Here is a 27,658-nt window from a genome sequence, read left to right as displayed (position 1 = left end):
CTTGCTTATGCACTGTCAGGAAAGGTAAAAAAGGGCATGTCTGTAGACTATGATTAAGAATTTATTTTTCCAAATATGTCCCAGTTATAAAAGCAAAGGCTTGAGAGACCTGAATTTCTCTTCTGTTAGTGTCAATAGGTAGTCAGTGCTAAAATGAAGGGTTCTTTCCATGTCTTAGAATCATGTTGTAGAGGAAAACCAGACAGGAACCAGGAGAAAATTATAACGTGTGTCTGCAAGTCAGGGTTACCTATACTATGTATTTGGGACAGATGTTTGGAGGGTTTCGAAAACAGGTTATATAATGTTGGAAACGCCAAAATCCATCTACACAGCTCATGTTAAACTGCAAGAGGAAAAAAGGGGAGAGGTATTTGAAAGCGTTTTCCAGAGTGCAGTACAGGTTTGAAGGGGGAACAAGATAAAATCAGGCTCACTAGTGATAAGCTATGGGGCGACACGACAATGTTTGAGGGACGGTGTGCTGGTGAGGGCTTTCACTCTGCTCCACGATGTACTGAGTACACTGGGGCACATCTGAAATGTGTGTACACTCACGCATGCAGTATGGGGAATAAACAAGAGGAACTAGAAGCTTTGGCTCACTCCCAGAGCTACAAAGTCATTGGCATAAGTGAGACTTAGTGGGAAGAGTCCTGTGCTTGGAGTGCTGTGATGCACGGTTCCAGGCTCTTCGGGAGATAGGCAGGACAGGTGAGGCGGAGGGGTAGCACTGTGTGTAAAGGAGGGCTTGGACTCACTTGCAGTTGGGGATGAAATGGTGGCTTTTGTCTGTTTTTTTTAAACACTAGTGATGGGCCCTGGGACCCCTGAAGCCCTGGATTGGAGGACTGTGACTGGGGGAGTGATAAGCTCCCAGTTGACTTTGAGCTTGTACGGGATTTGCTAGTGCAACTAAATGCACATAAGTCTGTGGGGCCCGATGGGGTTCATCCCAGGGTACTGAAAGGGTTGGCTGATGTTATTGTGAGACCTCTCTGTTACTTGTCAACAATCTTGGGAATTTGGAGAGGTCCCAGTTGACTTGAACCTAGCAAATGTTATTTGTCCTGTTTTCAAGAAGATAAAAAAGGAAGACCGTGCTAATTATAGGCCTGTCAGTCTCGCTTCATTGCCTGGTAAAATTATGGAGAAAATTATTCTGGGAGTTACTGAAAAACTTGAAAGACAATGTGGTCATCGGTCAAAGCTAATATGGGTTCATGAAAGGAAAGTCAGTCCGTACTAATTTAATATCTTTTTATAACAAGGTTACGCACCTAGTGGATGAAGGGAAGGCAGTGGATGTGCGGGACTGTGTTTTTTTTGGCGTTTGTTTGGTTTTGGGTTTTTTTTTAAGTTTTTGATACTGTCTTTTACAGTATCCTTCTGGACAAAATGTCCCCCATAAAGCTAGACATGTACACAATATGATGGTGAACAATTGGCTGAAGGGTTACACTCAAAGAGTTGTAGTAAATGGGGTAACATCTGGCTGGCAGCCAGTCATTAGTGGTGTTCATCAGGGTTCAACTTCACGGCCAGTTCTTTTCAATGTTTCTATCAGTGACCTGGACAGAGGAGTTGAGTGCACACTAAGCAAGTTTGCCAATGATACTAAATTAGGAGACGTTGATTCCCTTGAGTGTAGAGAGGCCTTAACAGAGATATCTTGATAGATTAGAGTACTGGACAATTAATGGGTGCAGTGAACTTGATCCCAGGGAGGTTCCAGGTTGGATTTGTTCCTTATTCATTGGTGGTTTCACCCCTGCTTCTTTCAGGAAATCTTGTTTTTTAACTAAGAAATGAATGTGAGACTCGGATTGTTACTAAGTATCTGAATTACAGCAGAAAAACTGCAGTGTATGCATACAGCTCATTGTTTAGCTGGGGTAAAAAGTGTCTGAACGAACAGACAGCAGTTTAGATTCAAATATGCTTAAAAAGTGAAGCCAGGTGTGATGCAGAAGGATAAATAAATTGTATTTTGCCAAAACCAATTACAGTTTCAAATGGTCCTAATCATATTTGTCCATAATATACATACCTTCATACTTGTTTAAAAATAATCTGCTGTGAAGTATATCAATGCCTTTCAGGGATTCCTAAAGTGAGACATGTTAATGCTGTTTATAATATTAATACTTTCTCAGTGTTTACCTTATCCACAGCATAGGTAGGTGTAGATGACCTCTGCAAATTTCAAAAGACTTGTTAGTGTGTATACTTTGGTTAAGGCTGTTTGTTTGTTTGTTTGATTGTCATCATATTTGAAAAAGAATGTAATATCACAGATGCTAGAATTAGAAACTGAACAGAAATAGCATTAGGGACTATTAAGAAAATGGAAACAGAATCTTTAGTATAGTTGAAGACAGCAAGTAACTATGGCTTGAAGTAACCCTTTACTTCTCCTCAAACTACATCTAGATACTATGAAAACAGTTCTGATGAACATGGGAATAATCCTCTAAAAGAGCTGTAATAATCTAAAACTGTAAGCAAAACCAGTCAAACAATGAATTGTGTTTTGCTCTGAAATGTGCCATCCCACTGTACATGGGCCTCGGTAGAGGATTGCAGCAATGGCCATTATTTTATATAGTATGGACGTAATTTTTTTTTTCTCTTTCCTTTCCAAAAAAAACTTGTGTATTTTCAGTTTCAAGTGCCATGGTCATCGAGAACATCCTTTAGGCTTGTTTGGCTTCATCCTTGAGTCCAGGCAAGGGTGATTCAGTTTGAGCTGGAGTTCCCTTTTGACTAACTTACTGCGAAGACTCATAAATCAAAACTTTTATTGTTTTTGTTTTTTTCTTTTATTGTTTTAACTTACTGTTCATGTTGTCTTTCTTATGTCTGTTTCCAGATCACAAAATTCGTGCAAGACAGACACAGAGCAAGAAGGAATCGACTTAGAAAGGATCAGCTTAAGAAACTTCCTGTACATAAATTTAAGAAAGGCGAGTGGATCATTCTTTGTCTAACTAATTAGACTTCATTGTTTTAACACCAAAAAAACTCTAAATTGAGGGGGTTTGCAGTTTTGGAGATAATTTTGAGTACACTTGAAATAGTAGAGTTTGGAGTGAAAGCACACACAAAGTTTGACTTGACCATGTTCTCATGGAAATAGAGGAGTTCTAACATTTCTTTAATGGAAGCAGAGCAGACACCATATGCAGACTGTGGCTGAGAATTAGTGTGTTGCTTAATATATGACAAAATCAGTACAGAAATTCCACAAAACTTCCTTTTTGCGCTCTCATTAATAGTGACCACAGCAGTCAGTCACTGTGATGCATTATTTCCATTATTTGGAACTCCCACCTGGAGTACTGCCTCCAGCTCTGGAGTCCTCAGTACAGGACAGACATGGACCTGCTGGAGCAGGTCCAGAGGAGGCCACAAAAATGGTCAAAGGGATGGAACACCTCTCCTGAGGACAGGCTGAGAGAGTTGGGGTTCTTCAGCCTGGAGAAGAGAAGGTGCTGGGGAGACCTTATAGCAGCCTTTCAATACTTAAAGGGAGCTTATAAGAAAGATGGGGACAGACTTTTAGTAGGGCCTGTAGCGATAGAACAAGGGGTAATGGTTTTAAGCTAAAAGAGGATAGATTCAGACTAGATATGAGGAGGAAATTTTTTACGATGAGGGTGGTGAAACACTGGCACAGGTTGCCCAGAGAGGTGGGAGATGCCCCGTTCCTGGAAACATTCAAGGTCAGGTTGGACAGGGCTCAAGGCAACCTGACCTAGTTGAAGATGTCCCTGCTCACTGCAGGGGTTTGGACTAGATGACCTTTAAAGGTCCCTTGCAACCCAAACTATTCTATGATTCCATAATTATTTGTCTGGAAACTGATAAATACTAGTGGCACATAAGTTGCCTGACATTGTAGAGACTATAAAACCAAAACTATCTTGTCGGTATAATTTATTTGCTTTTCCAGAGGAGCGGTCCTTTCATTCAATCCCAATACTTCTGTGGGGGCAAGAGCAATTCAAATTTAATGCCAGAATACTTGCTGTTATTCTTTGTAGTGATTAATTTTATGCAAGGTCTAATGACAAGATGAGAAATAAAGCTGTAGTAAGTTACTTTATTCAATGAAATAGAAAAGCTGCCTTAAGTCCTTCTCTGTTGTAGTCTACTCCTTAAAAGTAGAAAAAAATCTACTACTTTTTTTTTTTAAATGTGTTACCATTTTACCATCTGATTGTTCATTCATACCAGCTATTGCAAGGTACGAGAAGAAAAGGTGGAAAAAGTACTTAATTGAAATGATTGTTTACTACATAACACGTGTCAATAGAGAATGTATTTGCCGAGGCATGAAGACCATGTTAGGGGATATGCCTGGATTCAAGGATAGAACCACTTACTGTTCTTTGCCCTTGATAAAGCCAACCTGCATTATTAATGACATTGCTCTCACTTTGTGCAAAGCAGATGTTCAATTTGAGTGGGTACAGTATTTGTGCAATGTTAGTCAGCCTCATAGGAAAAAAACCGAAGTGTTTTCCTCTGCAGGGTTGACTGAACCTTGCTATAACGACCTATTGCTATGGATTTAAAATTAACTCTAAAAAATTAGCTTAAGCCAATAAAGCTAATATTAATTTTGTTTCCTCTTACTGATTCCCTATGAAATCTAAGTAGAATAAAAATACAAAGTAAATTATGTTGTACTTTCAAGAGAAATTTGCAAGGAAAAAGTTGCTTCAAGAAAGTCAGTTAACGTCTTTTTCAGTTAATTGTGTGCCTCTGGAATAACTGTCTCAGAATTACATAAGTAGCCAGTGTATAAAGATACCTTGCTGCTGTTTTCCTTATTCTCCTTCCTCTTTGCTTTTGCTGAATCTTACACAATATGAATAGTTTGGAGCTCAGTCAGTCATTGTAAATTAAACCTGGCTGTAAATATCCACGTATCAACTGCATTCAGTGGCTTATGAAAAACAGAACAAAAAGCTTATTTTTTTCAACTAGGATTTCAGTTTCTTTAAGCAAAGGATCACTTTGGTTCTACTGCTATGAAATTAATCCCTTACATTACTTTCTTTAAGTCCTTTAGTAAAAAGGACAAAATTTGACCCAGTACTTGCGGTATGTTACCTTTGGCAATTACAATAAAAATATATTGCTTCATGCTTCTTTGTCAAAGATGGGATTTCTCAAGACATGATTGTGAAATCCATTCACTTCAGCCTTCTCGATGATATATCCGAACAAGCTTACCTTTTGCTTTGGAAGGATGGGTGAAAGTAACTCCTGTGGACTATAATCCTGTTTTTAGGAATGCTGGATTTTCTTTTGTCTCTAGTGTATTCTTAAAAATCTGTTTATAGTGAAATCGATTGAAATGTTAGTCAAATACTGAAGCTAAGACACTGTAGATACTGGTTCTTCTCTTTCTTGCACTGCTTTTTGTATCATGAATCACTGCCTAATAAGTGGTTTCACCATACTGTAAAAGGGTTTTTAAGGGAAAGCTGGCTTTTGTGGATTTCTAGAATTTAATACGTTGATAGGCAAACGATGATGTAATGAAGATGAGTGTTCTGTAGGGGTGATTGCACTCTGACATACCTAAAGAGTTGGTAACACAGAAAACACATGAGTCATCTCTAAATAGGATTTGAGTCAAATACCACTGTACCGCATGGGAATTTTTTACTAATTTCAGTAGGCTTTAGATCAGGCAGCTAGCATTTCTGTGATAAGTAGAGAATGCAGTAACAAAAGATGTGGCATTGACTATCTTTGCAAAGTCCTAATCAACAAGCCTCACCTTTGAATAATTCCACAGAACGCAACGTACGCTATGTCAAAATCTGTTTTCTACACTGGAAGAGTTTTGGGGCAGCTGTTGTGTTGTGGTTTCTTACAAAATGGATTACATTTTGGTCATACAGAAGTCAGTGGGAGTTGATATCTTTTGTGTGATGTCTTTATAACAAAAGTGAACACAGCAAGAAAGACAAATCCATTTAATGTGCCTGTAATTTGATCATTAGCAAATCTGAATATTGTGAAGAATAATAGCTTAGAAAAAGCATAGGTTAGAAATTTTGTGAATTGGTATGTATTGTAGAATTTATTTTCAGAAATATATCATATTATTTCCAAGCTAGCTTAACTTTACACTAAAATGGAATCTAGGCCAAGACTGAAAAGATTTTTAGATCTTAACTGCAATGAAATTACAGTGTAACCTCTGACTCCTGTAGAAAAGAAAATATTGTAAATTCAGTGAAGATAGAATGCTGCGGAAGAAAGAGATATGTGGGCATATTATTAAGAAATTAAAAATTAACTAAGCAATTTTTTTTTCTACATTGAGTGTTGAAAGGTAGGATGCTAAATGAGTGGTTAGATACCTGATAAAGAATCCAGAATTTGGGAGCTGGTACATCCACAAGACTTCTAAAAATGGAGCTGTTTGGTTAGGTGTTTAAGTATGAAAAGAGCTTGACTTCAGACAGTCAGCTTTGAAATGCTTTATGTACACATGGAAAAAAGCCTCAACATGTCATAAATAATAAGCTGTAAGAGTACATGTCATTTTAAGCAAATACATATTTTTAAGTATCGTGTATTGAATTTTTGTGTACATATCTTTATATGCAGATTGATACATATGATTGAGCAATAGTGGGAAATAGATGTATCTCAATGCCTTTTAAAAATCTGCTCCAGAGTAAGTGCAGTTCTGCAGTTTACTATGTATTCCTAAACTGATTTTTTTTCCCTGCAAATGGGATTATAACTGATCTAATTACTGTTCATTACTGACCCATCTGCTTGACTGCACAGTACAGTGAGGGTCTAATAGAGAAAACAAGTCATAAGGTCTACCAAAGTCTTGCCAGTTTTATTTTTGCATTTTTCATTGTTCACAAGTACACATATATGTGGATGGGTAATTCTGTGTTTCTGAAATTTTTTGGGTTTTTGATTTGTATGTGCCAAGTAGTTAGAAGATAATTTTGCTTACTAAAGACTTTTCATACAGTTTACTTAAGCAGGATACTTTATTTTGTAGCAGTTCCCATACTTCCTTTTTCCCCCCCGATTGTTGGTGGTTCTGAGCTAGCTTCTAAAATACAGTAATGGGTATTTGAGAAAAAGATGTCTGAAAAGTGTCCCTTTTAAAAATTAAATCTTCTGTTCTTTGAGGGGCATGTAGCCATGGAGGTGAAACTAACTTGGAAACTAGTCAAGGAGGCTCCAGGATTCACAGGGAAATCATACGAGTCTCAGTGCTGAGGAGGGCTGTCATTTCTGGTCCTGGCTGCTGCATGGGCTTGCCTCCCTTCCCTAAGCCACGATGAGAGCAAGAATCTGGATAATAACGTTAATTTGTGTGATGACCTGTTGGAGAAATGTGGCAGATGGACTGCAGTTGATGGATCCAGCGGGTGCAGGTGAAGCAGTTGGGCTGAGGGCTTGTTGCAAATTACTGTGCAAGGAAAGATGGGGCTGCGAAGCTGGGTAAGGTAGGCTGGGATACATGGCCTTGACAAGAGTCAGAGAAGTATCTTTGTTGCAGTGAGACAATATGCTGTCAGATGGATCTGTGGCCTCCAAGTTTTAGAACCTTAGCATTGGCCTTATTGAGAGAACTTTATCTGTATTTACCTGGCCTAGAAATGGATGTGATGCTTTACCGCTGCATCCTTTTTTTCTGAATGTGCTGTTGTTCATTTGCCAGGGGATGCCTTAGTGAGATAAGCCTACTCAAGAACAGTGTGCTATCATTTTTCAGGACTTTCTTACACATGTTGAATGACTAGTGGAGAAAAGACAGCTGTATTATTTGAATTTTTTTTTTCTGAGATATGATGCCCTTGACAGTACTGACAGATGGTTAACATTCATTTCTGTGTTGAATATGATAATAATGTGCTGATTATAAATGATCCATAAACATGGTTTGACTAATCGAAATAACGGAGAGAAGGAATGTCATAGCAAAAGGGGAAGTCATTTTCTAAAAAGCTGTAGCTGAAATACTTCACTATGTTACATTAGACAAAAACTCGTACTTCAGTGATGTAGGTCTGGCGGTGATGGACTCCATTTAATCTCTCTGACTTTTCCTACCTGCTCATGAGGTTTTTTTTTCTCTCTCCTGCTTTCCCTTTATCTTCCCCTGTTGTATAGTAACTGTCAGGAAAACTGTTTATACGTGGTTCTCATGTCCACTGTGCTTATCTTCTGAAATGCCAGATTACAGCAGTGTTATTTTCCAGTAGCGGTCATCAGTTTTCCCTTTATGTTGAATAATATATATTGACAAAAATGACATGAACCACACTTCACAGACTTTCTGTGCCACCACAGAAGCCCTTGGATTTTATATTTTGGGAAACAGATGAGAATTTGGTTTTAATCATGGACTTCTGTTATTTGGAGAATAGACCTATGAACTGGAAGGTCCTGAGTTGCAACTTCTACTCTGATTTACTGCATGCCAAGATAAAATAATTATAATCTCTGTCCGCTTTCTTTTCCATCCCTATAAAGTAGGATTGAGAATATTTACTACTTTGCAGTGTTTTTGTGGAAATTGAATACGTGATGTTGCAATGCTCTATTGATACTATGATGTGTTGGGTTTCTTTGGATTAATCTTCCTTTTATTGCCTTTCTGGTTTAAAAAAAAATTTGTAATGAAAGCAATGTAACTTGGGCATATGTACTAATCTCCATAATTTACCTTTGCTGATAGTGAAGCACATTGCAGATGTGCTCCTTCACTTACCTCTGCAGTCTCGCCTCCCTTCTTTTTTCCCTATCAAACCACTAGCTTTAGCAAACCTGTAATTTAAACAATTTGCTGTGTCTTTGTTAATTGTACCAATACTGCTGGCTGGCTGGTTTATTTAGTGTGATCTATAATAATGCAGAAGTCAGGTAGTAGGTAACACAAGACCTTACTGGATTAGAGATCAGTCTATTATTACATAGGTGTGAATAGTTTTTAGCATCTATTTTACACCCACAAATAGAGAAATCCTTTTAATAATGTGAAGAACTCACCTTCTAAGGATATCTTATGTGCCTTGGTTTCGTATCTGCTGTATAATTGAGTACTACTTAAAATATTTTGTTGGGTTTATACCTTTGGAAGGTTAGAAGTTTTTGTTCTGTTTTTTTTTTCTTTTAAAGTGGAAGTGTTAGGCACAGGCAAAAGATAGATTCAGTAGAAATTCTGTCATGGCCATCATAAAATATGAGAAATCAAGTGTAACCAATATTTTGGTAAAATGAGGGCTCATTTTGCATTCCTTTGCTTATTTGGGGAGTTTAGGTTGCACAGGGAATACAAGAGCAAGCCTTATAAATGAGGCAAGAAAAGAATTGTATGCTAGTAGGCTTCCCTTACTGCCTTCCAAATATATACCTAGTACCACAATGGGTAGCCCTTCACATGCTATATGTTCCTTCTATTTTCATCTCTAATAGATGCCAAGTTTCAATTTTGTGTAGTACTTTTGAAATATTGAAGTAAAAAAAAAATTTTTAGCAGAACAGCAACACATGACAGTCATGATCCTGCGTAAGATCCTATTCTATATTTTCTACCCTGTAGAAGAGAGATTCTAGATAAACAACACCAGGTGTTGTATGTATTTTTAAAAAAATTGACAGCACCTTTAGAAAAGCCCAGAATGGAACTATTTCCATGGACATGCTTTATACTGAAAATTTTTAAGTCTACAGAATGTTAGTTGCTACAGACTTTAGAGAATTGTGTGCACAACAATATGGGATTCTACAGTCAAATAATTCTCTGAACTACAAAAAACAGTCCTGTATGATTTTGATTTTTTTTACATCATAGTCAATGGTATTTTGACATTGGAATGATGCAAAAGGCACCCGCTAATAATGCAGCTAAACACGAATTCAGATAAATTAAACAGCCCTATTGTTAATGAGCTGGCTCAGTTCTTAGCTCACTTGTTAATATCTGAAAAAGAAGACTTGCAAAAATCCTGACTCAAGGCAGAGGAGTACTTGGCTTCTATTCTGGTAATGTGGAATATAAGCCGTGTCCTTATTTAAAAGCTGAAGCTACAGTTATTTCTATACGAATGCTATTAGGCTACTACTGTAATTCTTTAGTTTGTTTTTTATGATTTTTTTTTTAATGACAAAGTATTGAAACAGAATCAAGACTAATCATGCGAGTTAAAGATTGTTTACAGACTAAATGGGAAAAGCTGTTACACTGCATTTATTTGACTGACAGTTTTCTGCATTTTGGAATTAAAAATGCTTAAGATTTTTTTTTCTTACATCTGCAAAGAAAGTTTATTTTTCTCGGCAAAATATATTGTTGCACAGTTAATGAAAAATCCTGGTCAAGTTGCTTTTTAGAACTTTAAGACTTGAATTTTTAATGTTTGTGCTTTATTTATTAATGATCTTATTCTGAACACACAAACAGAAAAATATTACATCTTTGCTTCTTTTCTATCACTGAATAACTTCATTTTGCTGATTCTCTTTCCCCGAAAACTGATTTTCATGTAATACTTGAAATTTGAGCTGATGATAGCTATTCATCTTTTGTGCCTCTACCTCACTGATGAGTCACCAGTGTTATTTCTGTTAGCTTTCTGCAGCTTCCTTGGAAAGCTCAGCTCCTTTGTTGCTGGTGCACAGCTCTTTATTTTCCTACTGTGGTGTACTTAGTCTCCTTACATGTACTGAACAGATACAGAACAACCATGCTGAGTTGCATATGAAAACTAAGTTTTTCTTTGAAAACTGACTCTAAATACCCAATGTAGCTAATTTTGCCATCTGCAGAAAAGCATTAGGTCTAGCAGCATGGTATCAAAACAAATTTTGAGCTGAGTTTCCAGAAATTCTCTCCTGCCATGCATTTTCATTACAGTAAAGGGAAAGCTCTGCTACTGTTTGAGCTTTTGTGTTGAAAGGACATCTCTTCTGAGTTATACAAAATCTGCCTGCTTCCTTCATTTGCAAGCTTCTTGATAACGTAGGGTAAGTTCATGTGGGCCTGCTGTAGCTACACATTATCGAAATCTGCCCCATTATTTCCACCTCTTCCCCAAAACAACACTTTGACAACTTGTGTATTATATCAACTCTTTTGAACAAGCTTAGAGCATGAACTGTGCCTCTGATTTGTCCCCAGTTGATCTCAGTCTCATGTATGTAATCTGGACAGTGCTTTGGGAAGTAATATGGGAATTGCTATGAAAAAAAAAAAATTTAAATTTGTGCTAAACAGTGTTGTGTCACAGATTACTGTGTGATATGTGTATGTTGAAAGGTGAACTAGGTATGTAAGAGATTCTTGTTGTGGTTATTAACTCTAGCCCTAGCACACGTCAGTCTTACACACTTAAATCTGACATCTCCAATGTCAAACCTCAGAGTGATGTGCAGCAATGAAGTTTTAGTGCAGCAGATAGTCCAGAAAAGACTTGGTAGAAGTTTACTGGGAGAGGATTAAGTTGACACTGTGGGGAACGGGAGTAGAGAATTGAGTTGTGAGGATGACTGATGAGGTAACACTTGTGGGATGGATGGGACTCAGGTCAGGTAGAATTTGGAAGGAACTGGAAGAGGTTGGAAGGAGATGGGGAAAGCTGCCCTGAGGGGCACTGGGAACAAGATATGCCATCTCAACCCTTTTTTCTTTTGCCTTGAGGTGACAAGATCACAGGGGCCTCATTTCTTTTACAGGGGTCTCTGCCTTGCTGTATGCCTTTTCCCATTTGTATTTTGGTGTATGAGTGAGCCTTCTCTGCACATACGCTTTCTGATGTGATCTACATCTCCTTACTTCCTTAGCTCCTCTGCTGTATGGTAAAACCCAGGATCTTAGCTAGCCCTGCAGATTGTGAAAATGTAAACTGCTGAGCACTGGGAAATTAAGAAGCAGCTGTGAAGATGGTACAGGTTGGGAACAGGCACACTTAGTGGGCCAGGACTGCTGTTACGAATACTTAGCCAAAATGTGCAGAGTGATGCAGTTCTTTGGGGCCACCCCCAGGATATTGCAGGCTGTATCTGAGGTGTCCATCCTTTGGGCAAGGTGGGCCATATAATCTTTTTTCCTGAGGCACTATAATTTGTGCCTTTCCTTATCACAAAGTGTATAACCAGGATGCAGGCACCCTAGCACCACATGTTGAGCAGATGACTGCCCTTATGATAGGATGTACAAATACACATTGGATCATTTGACCCTGTAACTATCCGGTCCCTCAACCAAACATGTGTTAGTCAAGTGATAGGAAAGCTTGCCGTTTAGTCTGCTGGCACATGTGCTTCTAGCCGTGTGACAGGGAGGGCTTCATAGGGAGAGAGGCGGGCTGGGCCAGACTCATTTTTTTTCTGGTACACTGTAGTTTGGGCATCTAAAGAACACTTCATGGTCAGGAGAGTGTGCGGCCCTAGCAAGCAGCTGCTTGTGAAGAGACGGTGCAGTACTGGACAGTGTTAAGACAGTAAGGTTCAGTTGTCTAAATAAAGTGATAATGGCATAATAGGAGAAGTAAGTAGTGAGTATCAGCACTGGATGTGGCTAAGTTGCAAGAGGTGTATGAAAGAAGAGTTCACCACTTTTGCAGATACAGTGGCTTTGCGCATATGGCCAAAACTTTTCCAGCCTTGACAGAGCTGAGCAGATGCTCAACCCAGCTCATGTCAAAGCAAGGGATCCAAACAGTGACAGGGACCCTGTCACTGCTTAAGTCCTTCTCAGGGCTTGATCAGGTAAGTATTCACAAGACACATAATGAAATACGGCTCCTTACAAAATGGAATGTAGCTACCTCTTTATTTTAAAAAATGTACTTTGCGCTACTCACCTTTAATAATATAGCCTAGTAACTGGCAGTCTTAGACAGGAATTGGGGGATCTAGGTTCAGTTCCCTCCACTGTCTTCTAAAATTAACCTGTCCATTTCCATCTTCCAGATGCTATTCTCTTAGGAACTTCCTGTGTCACATATCTAAAGCCTTGACCTAAAACTAGGTTTAGGGAAAGGGGGAGGTTTGGCCCTTTACCATGATTACCTTGTGATGGTCCTGAAAGGCTAGTTCAGAATATCACTGCTCTGACGGTCAAGTTTTCTTTTCACTTCCAACCTAATGATTCCTGGTCAGATGATAGCATTTTTTTCTCTCCGCGCCCCCCCCCCGCTTCTCTTCTTCCCCTTTCAGCCTTCAGATTGTTCGATTAAAATTGTCAGGCTATTTTTTCTTTTATTTTTCTTGCATGATCATTTCTCTGTTATGTGCTCATAATATTCTTTCTTTGTTTCTTTTTGAATTAATCTTTTGAGGATATGGGTGGCCACATTACAGGCTCCTGAACAGTACTTACCGCTTCTGGAAAGACTACTCTTGATGCTTCCTACTGTTGCATTTTTCTTTTTCCCAGTTGTATCACATTAGGAACACTGTAGTGATCAACCAGTACGCTCTGTTTCTTCTCAATTGTTTATAACTGATGAAATCTCAGCTAAAAATTCCCAAGGACGTAATCCCTAAATGGATGCACTTGCATATTATAGTACTGAATTTCATTCATGTAGCACTATTCCAGATATACAGATTTTTCTGTGCTATCCCAGTTACCCTCTTGATGATGCCTACTTAATCGTGTCTCGTATAATTGATACGCTCCTTGGTTTTGTGTCAATATTGTTCCAAACCAATTTTGTAAAAAGACAATACCGATCACTCTCCTCCAGCCTAATGAACTTCTTCCAACACTACCAGTAGCAACTTGCATTTATTCAGCTCCCTCTACTAATCCTCGCTAATCTTACTGACTAGGAATAATAGTTTCACACATAGAACTTTACTGAATGTTATACCAAAGTCCACATAGGTAAGATGTGCCATATTTCTTATTTCTAGAAATCAGTTTGCAAAGGCATTGTCTACCTTTACTATGGCCATGCTATATTTGATCCTGTTTTCGTTTACATAGCTTATCATTCATTAAGTGCCCTAATTTATGTTACGGGCCACTGTGGAAAGGGCACTCTCCTCCCCTTCTGTTGGGCTTGTATATACTTCACAGAAGAGAATCCTAGATGCAGAGGGGCAAGGAAGGCACCAAAAGGTTCAAGACTTTCTGTCCTTGCCTGGAGAGAGAGATGTCTTTGAATCCATATGTGTTGAGGGAGGTGGTTTAAACTTAAGAAACATACCATGGATTTGTATTTGTTCTCTGACTGCTTTGTTGTGCTTTGTACTGTTTCGTCTTTTGCCAACATCTCTAGGCTGTTCTCTTCACCAGTTTCTCCACCTCTTTGCCAAGAAAAATACCTGCTGTATAACCATGAAAAGCATTATATATGTATGAAACTAAGAGATCTGCAAGAAATGTTGTTATTCAGGATATCGTGCCACCTTTGAAGAATTAGGCTAAAGAGCAAGTGCCTTCAGCTGTCTTGAGAAACACACATGCACACACATCGTCAGCGTACACGTTTGTGGAATAAGTTCTGCTGAATTTCCTGAAGTTTTCTAGCTCCAGCTAGAAATGTTGGTAAGGCTGAAGGCTGTTGGACTTAAGTTTCTGAAGCTAAGGAAACAAAGATGGAATAAGGTCAGCACTGGTAAGGCCACATCTGGAGCATTGTGTCCAGTTCTGGGCTTCCCAGTACAGGAGAGACATGGAGCTACTGGAGAGAGTCCAGTGAGAGGCCACGAAGATGATTAGTGGACTGGAGCATCTCTTCTATGAGGAAAGGCTGAGAGAGCTGGGACTCTTCAGCCTGGGGAAGAGAGGACTCAGGGGGATCTCTCCCATGTGTATAAATAACCTGAAGGGAAGGTGCAAAAAATGGAGCCAGGCTCTTTCCAGTGGTGTCCAGTGACAGGACAAGAAGTCTGTCTAAATATTGAATATAAATATTCAAGGACACACAGGTTAGGAGGAGAAGGTTGACGTTGAAAACTTTACAACTTTGTTTGCAGTAACTTCATCTGTGAAAAGGACTGTACTGGTTTTGGTTGGGATAAAGTTAGTTTTCTTCATAGTAGCTAGTATGGGGCTACGTTTTGGATGTGTGCTGAAAACAGTGTTGATAACACAGGGACGTGTTAGTTATTGCTGAGCAGCGCTTGCACAGCGCCAAGGGCTTTTCTGCTCCTCACCCTGCCCCGCCAGCGAGCAGGCTGGGGGTGCACAAGGAGCTGGGAGGAGGGGGGACAGCTGACCCTAACTGACCGAAGGGATATCCCACACCATGTCCTGCCCAGCAATAAAAGCTGAGGGGAAGGAGGAGGAAGGGGGGATGTTTGGAGTTAGGGTGTCTGTCTTCCCAAGTCACCGCTATGCGTGATGGAGCCCTGCTTTCCTGGAGATGGCTGAACACCTGCCTGTGATGGGAAGCAGTGAATGGATTCCTTGTTCTGCTTTGCTTGCGTGCATGGCTTTTGCTTCACCTATTAAACTGTCTTTATCTCGACCCACGAGTTTTCTCACTTTTACCCTCCTGATTCTGTCCCCCATCCCACCGGGGGGAGTGAGCGAGCGGCTGGGTGGGGCTGAGCTGCCCGCTGGGTTAAACCACAACAAGGACATAAGCTGCTGGTGTAACTGCACGCTTCAGAGGGCCAGTGTCTTCCAGGAAGCTGGAAAGAACCATTTGGATTGATGAAAGGACCATGTTGTAAAGCCCTTGATAAAAACGAAACAGGAATAAATTGACTTCTAAAAAGTGTTTATATTTTGGTCTTATAATGTATCACAACAGTGTACATAATGTCAATACTGTCAGTAACGTATGTCTTATTTGTGAGGCTTGAATTACAAAATAATGTAAACTTTCTCCTCTGACTAGACTATCATTCGTGATGATCATTCTGCTTTTTTACCCAGTTGTCTTTGTTGCTATTTTTCTGCCTAAGTTTTCTCAATAACTTATTAATACCTGTACAGTAAAGTGAATCCTATATTTTAAATCCTTTTACCTTTTAATAAGAATGATAGAATATCATAGAGATAGGACTTCACACAGTTTAAAACATTTTTATTAACCTGAAGGGAAAGTGAATAAGCTATAGTCCTAATAAGGAGAGAAATATAGCAGTCAACTGTATAGCATCAAAGAACCTGCCACTTGCACGGACAGGGAAGAGTAATAGTTTCTTCAACCTGTGAAACCAACCAAGAGAAGCTGTATGCATGTGTTTGAAAAGGTCTGTTCCAAGTCTTTTAAAGTTAAACTGATTCTCAATTATGTGCTGTAGGAGATGAATATGATGTATGTGCCATTTGTCTGGATGAATATGAGGATGGAGACAAGCTCAGAATCCTTCCATGTTCTCACGGTAAGCAGCTGTATTTTAGGTTTGGTATTTGTATTAAAACAGCTCTCTAAAACACCATGTCTAAAACCCACAGTGAATATGTTTATTGATTGAGTTATAAAATTTATTTTTTCTAATATGCAGGAGTGTATATACAAATTGGGAAAAGAACAAACTTTTTTCTATTTTTAAAGGCAAAAAAGGCTAGCATTCCCACTCTGCGTTTTTCTTTAGATGTACACATGAAAGAAAATCTGGGCTTGATGCTGTCCCCTAAATGTCTGTATTTAATAGGGAAACACATTCCAGAGTTACTTTTTACATTAAAAAAAAGAGGATTTCACTTTCTCCAAGACAGTTAAACCATAAAACGTAATTCAATTATTAATGACATAGAGATATGGATGAAGGGATATAGTCTGTCCTGTAGCCTGAAGCCATGTAGACCGTTGCCTTGACTGCACTTGGAAGTCAGTGTTGTCAGTGCAAAAATTAGTGGAATATTTTTACTGTGACAAGTCGTGCACTGTCTGAACAGTCTTTCTCAAATACAGCCTACTGCCAAAGGCGTATCTAGTAGTCACGTACGTATCTACCCACAAGACAAGACTGCTCTTAACTGCATGCAAGTACAAGAAGCGTTTCAAAAGCTTATATCTAGAAATCTGGAAGAGGCCTGGGCCCACGAGCGTCTCAAAATTGAAACATTCTTTTGATAAAAGCTGTGTAAAATCTATCAAGAAAGATAGGATTCATCCTTCCTAGCTTGAGACTCTCTCTCTACCTCCCAGTCCATTAACTATATTACAGCCATTTCGGCTGGATGAGTTTTACCCAGGTTTTTCTCATTAAATTCCTGCTTTGACCAGGCACTGCAACAGCAAATACCACTTCACTAAGATTTAAAAAGAGGCAACTGGTGTTACAGCCTTACATCCACAGTGAACACAGCAGATGACAGGCTGAGCTTTGTAGATCCTCAGTCATAAAAAACAATTTCAAAACAGTCTGACAAAGAGTTCTGAGAAGAGAGAGAACAGATCCATAGTGTTTGTCACAGCTAGGGACTGCAAAGTTAACTAATCCTGATCACCAATGTCAAAGATTGCTGACAAATAAAAAAAAAAAAAACAAACCCAAAACCACCACCGTCAGTTCTTGTGGAGAATTTGCTACTAACGTGCTTGAACAGGTACTAAACACAACATGCTTGCCCTTGTAAGTACTTACCTTTTTGCCAGATAGAAGTCTCTGTTAATAAGCAGAGGTAAGTTTTTAATACCATAAGAAAGACACTTTCAAACACACTTTTTTAAACAAGGCCGGTATAGTTGCAGTGCCAACTGTAGACCTAATTTAAAATCCACAAAATCATGCAGTAATTTTATTTAATAACAAGGTGCTTCGATACATCTTGGTGGAGGTTAGAGGCGTTATGAGGATAATGATGGTGGGCATGTCTGCTGCAAGGTAGGTATAATTCCTCAAGAAGCTTTTATTTTGTGAAACGTAGCCCATTGCAGGACTGCTCTCAGATTCATTCAGTAGAGGAAATAGGTACTTACTGCATATATCCATACGGCCGAGATCCTAATCTATTAGGTGTTTTGTACATAAGGATAGACAGTCTACATGCCAACAAACTCGTGACTAAAATTCTCTGTATGAGTTAAATTCTAAAATTCTCCTGTGTTGCTAAACGTAAATACAATTTAGCAGGTTTCCTTGTCCTTTTCACTTGGATAATGATGTACTTGTATTTTGTTTTCTAACAGCGTATCACTGCAAGTGTGTGGACCCGTGGCTGACAAAAACAAAAAAAACATGTCCTGTATGTAAGCAGAAAGTGGTCCCTTCTCAGGGGGACTCTGACTCTGAAACAGACAGTAGTCAAGAAGAGAATGAAGTATCTGAAAATACTCCTTTGCTTAGACCATTAGCCTCAGTTAGTACTCAGTCATTCGGGGCTTTGTCAGAATCTCATTCCCATCAGAACATGACTGAGTCCTCAGAATATGAGGAAGATGACAATGACAATATTGATAGCAGTGATGCAGAAAATGGAATAAACGAAGAAAGTGTAGTGGTTCAACTGCAGCCCAATGATGAAAGGGAGTACAGAGTGGCAAATACTGTTTGAGACTACTAATGATGAATAGAGTATGAACAAAAGAGTTCTTAAGGCTACACTTCACAAACCTTTACGTAGGGAATATATTTTAATCTGTAATCCATTTGGTTTCTTCAATAGGAGCAGCAGTTCATGTAGTAGTACTATGGTTAAATCATTACAGATAGATTTATTTTTGATTGAGGTATTCAGTCACATGTTCTGTCTTCTCAAAATGAACAGTTTAACTGGACTTCACAATGCTAATGAATAATGTTAATAGTTTATATCAATAGAAATATCACACAGACTCTAAATGTATCTTGTTGAAATGGGATTTATCTGGAAGTAATTTTTTTCCATTTTGTAGCTACAACTGGGTCATACTGATAGCAATATTTATTACATGTATGGTATGTGTTACCCCTTAAGCCCAACAAAAAATGTATTTGCATGTTTGTATAGAGTTTTCCTAAAAACCGTCACCGCTACCGGAAGAGAAATGTAGAACAGATCAATATTCTATATGCTGGTGTATCAAAACAAAGCTGAAGAAATTCCACTTTTATCTCAAAGCAGTGATTCCAAATAATCCTTTGGAGTTTGCCAGAGGAGCTGAGTTTAAGCAGTTCCATTGAGCAATTCCTAGGATAAGGAAACTTAGAATATATGTTCAGTTTTGAGCAATTCACAAGGTAAGATCCACCATAAACACATTAATTATCCCTAATTGCTACTACAATGTAGTCTGGTTTCCAGTGATGATGTGGGAGTTGGGGTGGGGGGGTGCGTGTGACCAAAACAGAGGTTTTGTTCCACATAGAAAAATAAGTTTAGGTAAGTATTCTATTGATCCTCAACTCATATACCTCTTACTAAAGAGCATTTTATGCTGCATTGGTCTGCTAAACTATGTATATAAAAAAATTGTTCTTTTCAAATACCTGATTTGAAAACAAGTGCTTACAACTGTTTAACAGAACTCAGTACTTACCAGTGTATCATGAAAAAAGTAAATGCTATATAATACCTCTGTAACTATGTAGAAAGTAAAAACATACGTATAATCAAAATGCAGAGATTTTTTTTTATATGGCCTTGAATAAGGAAAGCTTGAAAGAATGTTAATAAACATGTTTTCCACTTTAAGTATCAAAAGGAATTTATTGAACTTTTGCATTACTTACATTCATCGTGTACCCTTCTACATTTATTACTAAAGTATTTTTAAAGATCCAGAACACGCAACTGGTAAGATCCCTTCATAAACATTAACCTACACTGTGCTGTGTATCCCAGTACAAAGTGCTGTACTGATCGGTACTATATGCAGGAGGACGAAGTTACATAGGAAACCTTAATTTTTGTTCACTTTTAGTTTGAGGAGAAGTTTGACTCAGTCTGGGTCTGTACGTGTAATTTGTATGGGGGAGAGGGAAGGAAGACCAGAGTTGTTAGTATTTCCTGCCCGCCTGCCAGCACCTCTAGAGCTGCAGCCTGTGAGCCTGTGTTCTGCAAGCCAGAGAGCGCCAGGTCCTGGGCTGAGGCGATGACAGGTGAGGCGTTTCCATTTGTCATCTCTGACCTAACACACAGTGTAGCTACACCCTCCGTGCTTCAGCCTGGCCATGGAAATCAATTCTCTGGGACTGGCTAAGAGCAGAGAGAGTTTATTTTGCAGAATGAGGCACGGCAAAAGGATAATAGTGAAAGAATGATTCGTCTTCAGACCACTGCCACCAGCAGTCCAGGGGGTTCATGACAAACAATGTAGCAGTATATTCTCACCACGTAAAATTCCACTTCATCTTGCGTATGTCAAGTCCAAATGTGAAAACTGATTTCTGAAAACTTACTAAGCTGAAAGATGTTTCTTAAAATAGGTTCCTGCTGCTCATATGTTATGAGTGCATGTGTTTATTCGTAATTGTATTTCAGGCACCCCAAAACCTGAAGAGATCCAGAACCATGAACTGAAGTAAACTTTATAACATATGCTATATGTAACTCTGGTGGTAGTATTTGCTGCAATGACAAAAAGTACAATTACACTCTTTTTATCAGTTTCTCACCTACTATTCTCCATGCTATACAGAGGAATTGTGTGCAGCAAAGGATATTCTGTTTCCATCCCAAATATACTGTACTTTTAAAAAAAAAAACAAAACAAGAAACCGTTCCATTTTCTAAATTTCCTAATGGTATTAATGTAAATTTTATTTCAGCAGGCCTTGGTAGTAAACATTGTAGTGATAATCTCCCTGCCATACCTCCCTTGTGCCACAGATACGGTTTACTTGGCAGTAGCCGTTGCCAGTGAGAATGAAAATTAAAATCAAAGAAGGAATAGCAATTTATTATTAGAAATACTTCAGAAGGTTAAGTATCTCTTAGCATTTCTAAGTAGAACTTGCATATTTCATTAAAACTCGCTGGATAAATCTTGTGTCTCAAAAGGTATGGCCTGTCCAAACCCACAGGAAAAGACAAGTACGGATTTTTCGTTGGGCTATGCGTGGGTAGCAGAAGTACCAGAAGCCAGGTAGAATTCTTTTGGGGTAACAGAGACCTTAAATCTCTGTGGCAAAGACCTTTTCGTGGCAAAGGTCTCCTCTAGCTTCAGTTTCAGGGATTGCCTATGGGGAACCCCCTCGCCATGGAGTCGGATAAATGCGGAGTTAAGTGACAAGAAATCATCTCCTAATTTAACAAGATCTACCCCAAAGACCGCGTGGCCTTTGACTAAAGTTGTACTACCAGAACTCACAGCTGTGCTTGTATCTAGTATTGGCGTAGTCAGCCATGCAGTGAAGAAGGGCCTCGGAGGATTCCTGTGGAGGGCGGAAAAAATTACCAACAGTCTGATTTTGTTTGGTTGGAATAAATTTATTTCATCTGTCTGTAAACAAGGTGTTTTTAATAGTTATGGCATTTTTTGAAATGCATATTAAATCAGATGAGTTAGACTGTATCCCAGATGTAACAAAGTGCAGGGAAAGAAATGGACAAATCAGCAACAAGAATTTGTTTAAATCTGTACATTATCCACAAGGCCCAACAATAGAAGCAAATACTAGAATGTCCCTAAAGTAGTGCCATTCGAAAGAAACCCTCGTAGTCAGTTAAAATCCATCTCACAATAGCAACAGTTCATTTTTTTTTTTTAAACAATAGTATGGCACAGAATACATATTAAAAAATTCATCACAAGACAGCCAAGTCAGTTATTCCAACCAATACCATCTCCCATTTATTCTTTTGTATACAGAGTTCTGCAGTTCTCTTTAAATGGACATACAAGTTAGTACCGTGCCTGAACTGAGAGTTTGGTTACAGACATTTCAGATGACTAGTGCACAAGGCAGTTCACTCCATAATTTCTGCAGCAAGGGTGTGACAGGCCAAATGAAGATTTTAAATTTGAAATGGCATCATTTTGACAGTTTAGCTTTCAAACTACCGACCTTCATCCAAACAGTGGCTTCAGAGCAGCAAAACTCTTTACCAGCAAGTGATCTGGCAGAAAGACTGGAGTCAGTCAGAGCTCCCAGTATAGCTGAAGGTGGCAGTTTTCCACAATGACATTGCAGTTTCATATTAAAAAACAAAAACAACAAAAAACCCCCCACGACCCCCAAGCTGCAAATTAAAATTGGTCCTATGAAAAACTGAAACCAGACACACTCCAGATGGTTATGTTGGGATATCTAATGTCCATAATGGCAGCCTTTTACAATTCAACTACAGAACAGGAGCTGGCGCAAAAAAAAAAAAAAAAAAAAGTGCCTGAGCTATTGCAATGATGGAATGTCTCTGGGGATTCGTTCAGGATGGTGGTTTTCAGGTAATGGGAGGAAGTGCATCTGTACCCTTTCATAGTTTTGTGATTGCACTCGTTAAGCAGTACAAGCTTCAGACGTCATGAATTAAAAATAAAAGACTTAAGCCTACAGTGAAGTGCAACGACAAAACTAATGTAACATTAATAGCTTTTGAGTGGCAAATCGGTTAAACAAACCAGGCACTATAAAAATGGGTGTAAGCAAACAAATGTGGATTTAAAAGGGAAAAAAGAGAGGGACAGAAGTAAAGATATGCATGCACTTTTTTCCTCCCAACCATGCTCTATGAAAGGAAGACTAGTGAGCTGTGTAATCGCTCAAAGTGCTGAAGAGGCATTGATCAAATTAGATTGTACAATCGGCACCTTGTTTAGTATTTAAGTTGGTTTAGTTGTCAATATCACACTAATTGCTAAGACAGAGCAAAGCCTACACTTGGCATATTCCCCTCCCAAGAGTTTTTCAAGGTATCATGCATATCATCTTTGTGGTGCAGTAATGGTGCCAGATATGGGACTTGGTTACATACAGTGGTTAACATATAAATGAACAAAGGGTAACTGGAATTATGACATTAGGAAATGGGTAAATAAAAAACACAAACTACCATCTACAGTCTGGTAGCACTGAACACAACTGGGTGGTGGTGAAGACAGTTGCTAGGTGGATGGGGAGAGGCTGCTTAGACGTCAGACCTCCTCAGGTATAAAGCCAGTTCATATGCTTTCTTGTTGAGTGTCCCTCCATGGACACCTTCCTTTCCCATGACTATAACCAATGCTGGAGTACACAAGGAAACAAAACAGAAATGAACAGAATTAAAGAAAAAAAAAAAAAAACACCTTTCCCCACCAACAAAGGGATACAAAGGAGACACAGGTTCATACCCCATCACCCTGCATTGCTAATAAAGTTTCCAGAATGTAAGGTTTAAAGCTCACCGCCAGGAAAGTTTAATAGCAATCTTCCCCTAATACTTAACAGTCTGCCTAGCAACTAGAACCCAGAGTCTCTCAAGTATTTTGCCATTGAGTATGCCTTCTTATTCAATCCGCCTCCATGGACCCCTTCTTTGCCCATTACAAAGACCAAGACTGAAAGAGAAAAGAAAAAAGTTTTAAAAAGAGTGTGTTAGACAAGGAAATAATGCAAGTTTTAGGCAGTGCAATAAACACACTCAAATTCAAGATTTAGTATTTGGGTATTAAGCTAGTTTAACAGGAGTTTTGTAAAAATACAGATGTAGACAGGGCTGGGAGAAGGCATGAGCTATCCTCAGGGATATTATGTAACTATGTAAGCCGTAAGAGTTCTCTGCTAAGAAAAAATGCCACCAACTATCTCAAAAAAGCATCACAGTGCCTCTCCACCATCAGCACCATCCGTCATCACCCAGCAAGGAAACCCTGGCCGCATCTTAAAAAAAACATGGGGGAAAAAAAGAAGTGTTGTCAGGGACAAAAGCAGTAGTGCATGTAGAAGAACCGTGACTCTGAAGAGCAGAAGAGGGAATATTCTTATATTTTTATCTGTAGCGGTCACTGCTGGTGTAAGAACCAGAGTAACTGCCTCGATACTAGCAAAAAAAACCCACAGGGTCAGACTTGGGCTAAGACTTTTCATGCAACAATACAACTATAAAACATGCTTTTTGCGTAAGACAAAACGCAGGGAGGATTCTAATGCCGACCCTCTCTCTAATCCCACAATTTTGGTGAAGCGTCCCCAATTGTCTCGCGAACAAGAACATCCTAAGGCTCCTCAACCAGTAAACACCACTCGCCAGTTGCCAGCAGATGTCACCAGCAGGTACACAGACACAATAAGCGCTGTGCTTCCACAAGCACAGTAATTGTTTCCCAAGCCAGGAATACTGTCATTGCAAATACTGCAGTCAGCCTACCTACAGGTGACTGTACATCTCCATAGCAATTTGCTCACAAAAAGCTTCAGACAGACAGTTCTCACTGGCACTTCACAATTTGCAGCAGAGTCAGAACTCCACTTGCTTCACTTCAGCGCTGCAAACATTCTTCCTGTATCGTTGCCACCCAGCTTTAGCCTATAGACAAGTTTTGCTCTAGTTTTGGTTTTACCCTTATCTGCAAAAGTCTGTTGCTCACCAATTTGTTCTATGGCCAGCCAAAAAATGCTAGGCCAGATATTTTGAACACAAGGCATACTACCCGTAGCCAGTATTTTGAGGCACGTTTTCTATATCCAAACCTAGTGCCTTGCCCATAGTATGTTTTACTAGAAGTTAAATGAGGAGCACGAGGAGCAGGCGCACTAGCATAAAGCAAGTTTCTCACTGATACCAAATTGGACGGGCTTTTTTGCCTGAAGACAGACTTCAGAGAGCTCAATAGGAAGTGCAAGAAGAGTTAGTGCAGAACTTGTTAAAAGGCAAGTAGGAGTAGCTCATACAAGGAATTCACACCTTTGCAGAATAAACTTTCTGTTGAGAAGTTTACAACGAAAAAGCTAGTTTCACTAGCAATCGTTAATAGATCCCTACTGCAAGCTTTAGACGCCAAGTTATCGTATACTTGGTAAGCTTACTTCAAGCTGTCGCCTGCTCTTTCCTGCTTGTCAGAGATCCGTTTCACCATTCCACAGCCTAGCGCCCAGCTGCGGTCACTGGTGGGAGCAGGGACGAGCCTGACTCCTGGGCAGAACTCTGTCAGCCAGACCACTGCCATCCACCCCCGTACGTCACTTCCTGACATTAACCATTAAATACAGGAATCTGGTTTTCTTGATAGCTGGAATCTATGCCTAGGGTCACATTCTCAATTCAGTGATCTGAAAGTGAACAAAATCATGCTTACCTCGGCCAGCTCTGCCTACAGCAACATTGTATGTTGGCTCACCACCTTGACTCTTTGTCCTGATGTCCATTGTGCAGTCACCATCAACATACAGGCTATCTCTGATCACAGAGCACTTCTTTGCACCAAGGGTCAGACCATTGGTGAAGAAACCCTCTCGGTCTTTTCCTACAATCATATCTATTTCTACCGGCTGTCAAAGAAAAAAGTCCAGAGTTAGCAGGGCAGTCTTTTATTGTTTAATTTCTGTTTAGAAAGCGTCCTGTCTCGTGTTGAGAGGACGAGACAGTAAATTTCCCCTTGCTCCCACCAGGAAGTGCTCCAGAACACAGGGCTTTGTTAGTCACAGTTTATATCGCACCGCTTTCTTGCCACTGTAAGCAGCGGAACCGCTGCCTTGGAACACTTCGCGGCCCGAGTCCGCAGCACTCCTCGGGCCCAAGTTCTCATTAAAGGAGCTACCGCGCGACCGAGACCAGTGAAGCACGGCACGTATGCGTGTCCGGGGCACCGAATGCGCCAGGTTAGGCGCTAACTTTGCCGAACGGAGAACGCCCGCTAGCACCTGTCCCTGAAAGATCAGCTCGGCCGCCACCCGCCTGCATCTGCCGGCATCGGCGGGGCATTACCTCAGCCCTGGCACAGCAGCTGCGGCGGCCTCCGCAGAGCTCGGGGCCCTCCCCAACGCGCGGCGGCCCAGCCGCCCTCTGCGGCAGCGGGCCCCCTCCGCCGCGCCGCGCCGCACCGCGCCGCGCCCGCCCGCGCTACCGCCCGCGCCGCAGTGGCGGCGGGCCTCGGCTCTGTGGCGGAGGGCGGCCGCGCCGCTCCGCCATTCATCCCTGCCTGAGGGAGAGCACAAGGGCCCGCGCGGGGAGCGCGGCCCGGTGAGGCGGCGGCGGCGGGGGAGGCCGAGGGGGGCGGGCCGCGGGCCCGGCCGCGACGCGGCGGCCTCAAAGTGCAGCGTCACGGCGGGCCCGGCCGCCCCAATCACGGCCCAGCACTCCGCGGCCGCCGCCGCCGCGGGCCCTGCCCGGCCACCGCGGGCCCTGCCCGGTCCCCGCTCTGCCCCGGCCCCGGGACCGGGCCCCACCGCGCCCGGGGCGGGGCGCGGCGCTGGCCGGCGGGTCGGCCGGGGCAGGCCGCGCTGCAGCGCGCTGCCCGCCCCGCACGGCCCTTATGTAACGGCGGCGCGGGTCCCGCACCGACGGGCGGACGGGCGGGCGGCGGGAGCGGGCGGCGGGAGCGGGGCGGCGGCGGCGGGGGCGAAGGACGGGCAGGGGCGGGGGAGGGGAAGGGAGGGAGGAATCAATGGCAGTGCGCCATCTTGGCGGTGAAAAACATGGAGCCAGCGGCGAGGTGGGCATTCACGAACGCCTCCTACGCCGCGCACGTAAGCCTCGCCGCAGCGCCGGGCCCGGGCGCGGGCGGCCCTACGCAAGCCCCGCCGCGCACGCCCCGCGCGGCCTCTCCCGCCGCCCCGCCGCCTCCCGCGGCCCCCGCGCGGCGGCCCCGCCGGCCCCCGCGGCCGGGCCCCGCCGCATCGGGCCGCGGCCCCCGCCCCCGCCGGCGGGAAGAAGGGCCCCCGCTCCCGCGGCCGCAGACAAAAAGGCGGCGCGGCCGGCCGGGCCCCTCGGCGGCGCGGGCTCGCTCCCCCGCCGCCCTCCCTTCCCACCGCCGCCCCGCAAGGTGCCCCCGGGCGCCGCCGCCTCGCCCCGCCGCCGAGGGCCGCGCCGCGCTCCCGCGGGGCCGGGCCGGCGCCGCAGGCGGGCTTCGCCCTTCCCCGCTCCCTCCCCGCCTGCCCGCCGCCGCCGCCCTCACCGTGATGCTCTGGAAGATGCCGCCGGCCGTGGCTGCCCAGACGTACTTGGCGTCGCAGTAGCCCACAATGGCGGCCTCCTGGCAGCAGCCATCGCACATCAGGTTGTCCACGTAGCTCTGCCAGCCGGCCATCTTCGCGCGGGCGGCGGTGGGGGCGAGCGGGGCGGGCGGCGAGGCGCGGGCCGGGCGGCGGGCGGCGGGGCTGGGCGAGGCGGTCCCGTCCCTCTCCTCTCTCGCTCTCTCTCCTCTCCCTCCTCGACGGCGGAGCGGAGCCGAGCGCTGCAGCGAGCGGCGCGGCCCAGCCCAGCCCAGCCCTCCGCGCTGCCGGCGCCGAGGGGCGGAGGGGAGGAGGGGCGCGGCCCGGCGCCGCCCCCCGCGCCGCCCGGCTCCGCGCGGCCGCGGCGGGGAACGGCGGGGCCGCGGTGCCTTCCGCCGGGCGGAGGAGCGCGGCCGCGGGGTCCGGGGCGCCGGCCGGCGGCGGGGTGCCGGTGCCGCCCGGCCCTCGGCAGGTAGGTGCGGCGGGGCGCGGGGCTGCTGCGGCCCGGCCCGGCGGGCGAGGAGAGCGCTCCCTGCGCCGGCTCGGAGGCGCGGCGGCGCCGGGCGGTCCGGGCTTCCCCGCTGCGGCAGAGCCGGCCGCCGCCTGGCCGCCCCGGCCCGGCGCCCGCAGCCCCGCGGCGGTGCCGCCTGGCAGGGCGCTTGCCGCCCGCCGACGCCTGATGCTTGTGCCC

At 42.6% G+C, this 27,658-nt stretch overlaps 2 protein-coding genes across 4 annotated transcripts in view; one reads left to right on the top strand and one right to left on the bottom strand.

Moving 5' to 3' along the window:
* The window catches only part of RNF13 (ring finger protein 13), a 45,203-nt gene extending 25,997 nt beyond the window's left edge, over window positions 1-19,206 (top strand). For both annotated transcript variants that reach the window (XM_050902405.1, XM_050902406.1), the window contains exons 8-10: window positions 2,873-2,966; window positions 16,270-16,350; window positions 18,105-19,206. In XM_050902405.1, the coding sequence (XP_050758362.1) occupies window positions 2,873-2,966; window positions 16,270-16,350; window positions 18,105-18,469 (540 nt within the window). In that variant the 3' untranslated portion in view covers window positions 18,470-19,206. The remainder of the gene's footprint in view (window positions 1-2,872; window positions 2,967-16,269; window positions 16,351-18,104) is intronic.
* Window positions 19,207-21,659: 2,453 nt separating this feature from the next.
* PFN2 (profilin 2) lies at window positions 21,660-27,175 on the bottom strand. 2 transcript variants are annotated; one of them, XM_050902632.1, is made up of 3 exons: window positions 26,931-27,175; window positions 25,113-25,305; window positions 21,660-23,061 (listed from the first exon to the last, which is right to left on the bottom strand). In XM_050902632.1, the coding sequence occupies exons 1-3, from the start codon at window positions 27,060-27,062 to the stop codon at window positions 22,964-22,966; spliced, it is 423 nt and encodes a 140-aa protein (XP_050758589.1). In that variant the 5' UTR covers window positions 27,063-27,175; the 3' UTR covers window positions 21,660-22,963. The 2 variants fall into 2 exon arrangements, with proteins under 2 accessions (XP_050758589.1, XP_050758590.1); XM_050902633.1 differs by having other exon boundaries at window positions 22,993-23,375.
* Window positions 27,176-27,658: the final 483 nt, after the last annotated feature.

This window comes from Gymnogyps californianus, chromosome 10, assembly GCF_018139145.2.
Source record: "Gymnogyps californianus isolate 813 chromosome 10, ASM1813914v2, whole genome shotgun sequence".
In the NCBI taxonomy this organism is placed as follows: domain Eukaryota; kingdom Metazoa; phylum Chordata; class Aves; order Accipitriformes; family Cathartidae; genus Gymnogyps; species Gymnogyps californianus.
The sequence above is the reverse complement of the archived record's forward strand: the minus strand, read 5'-3'. Positions and strand labels throughout refer to the sequence as shown.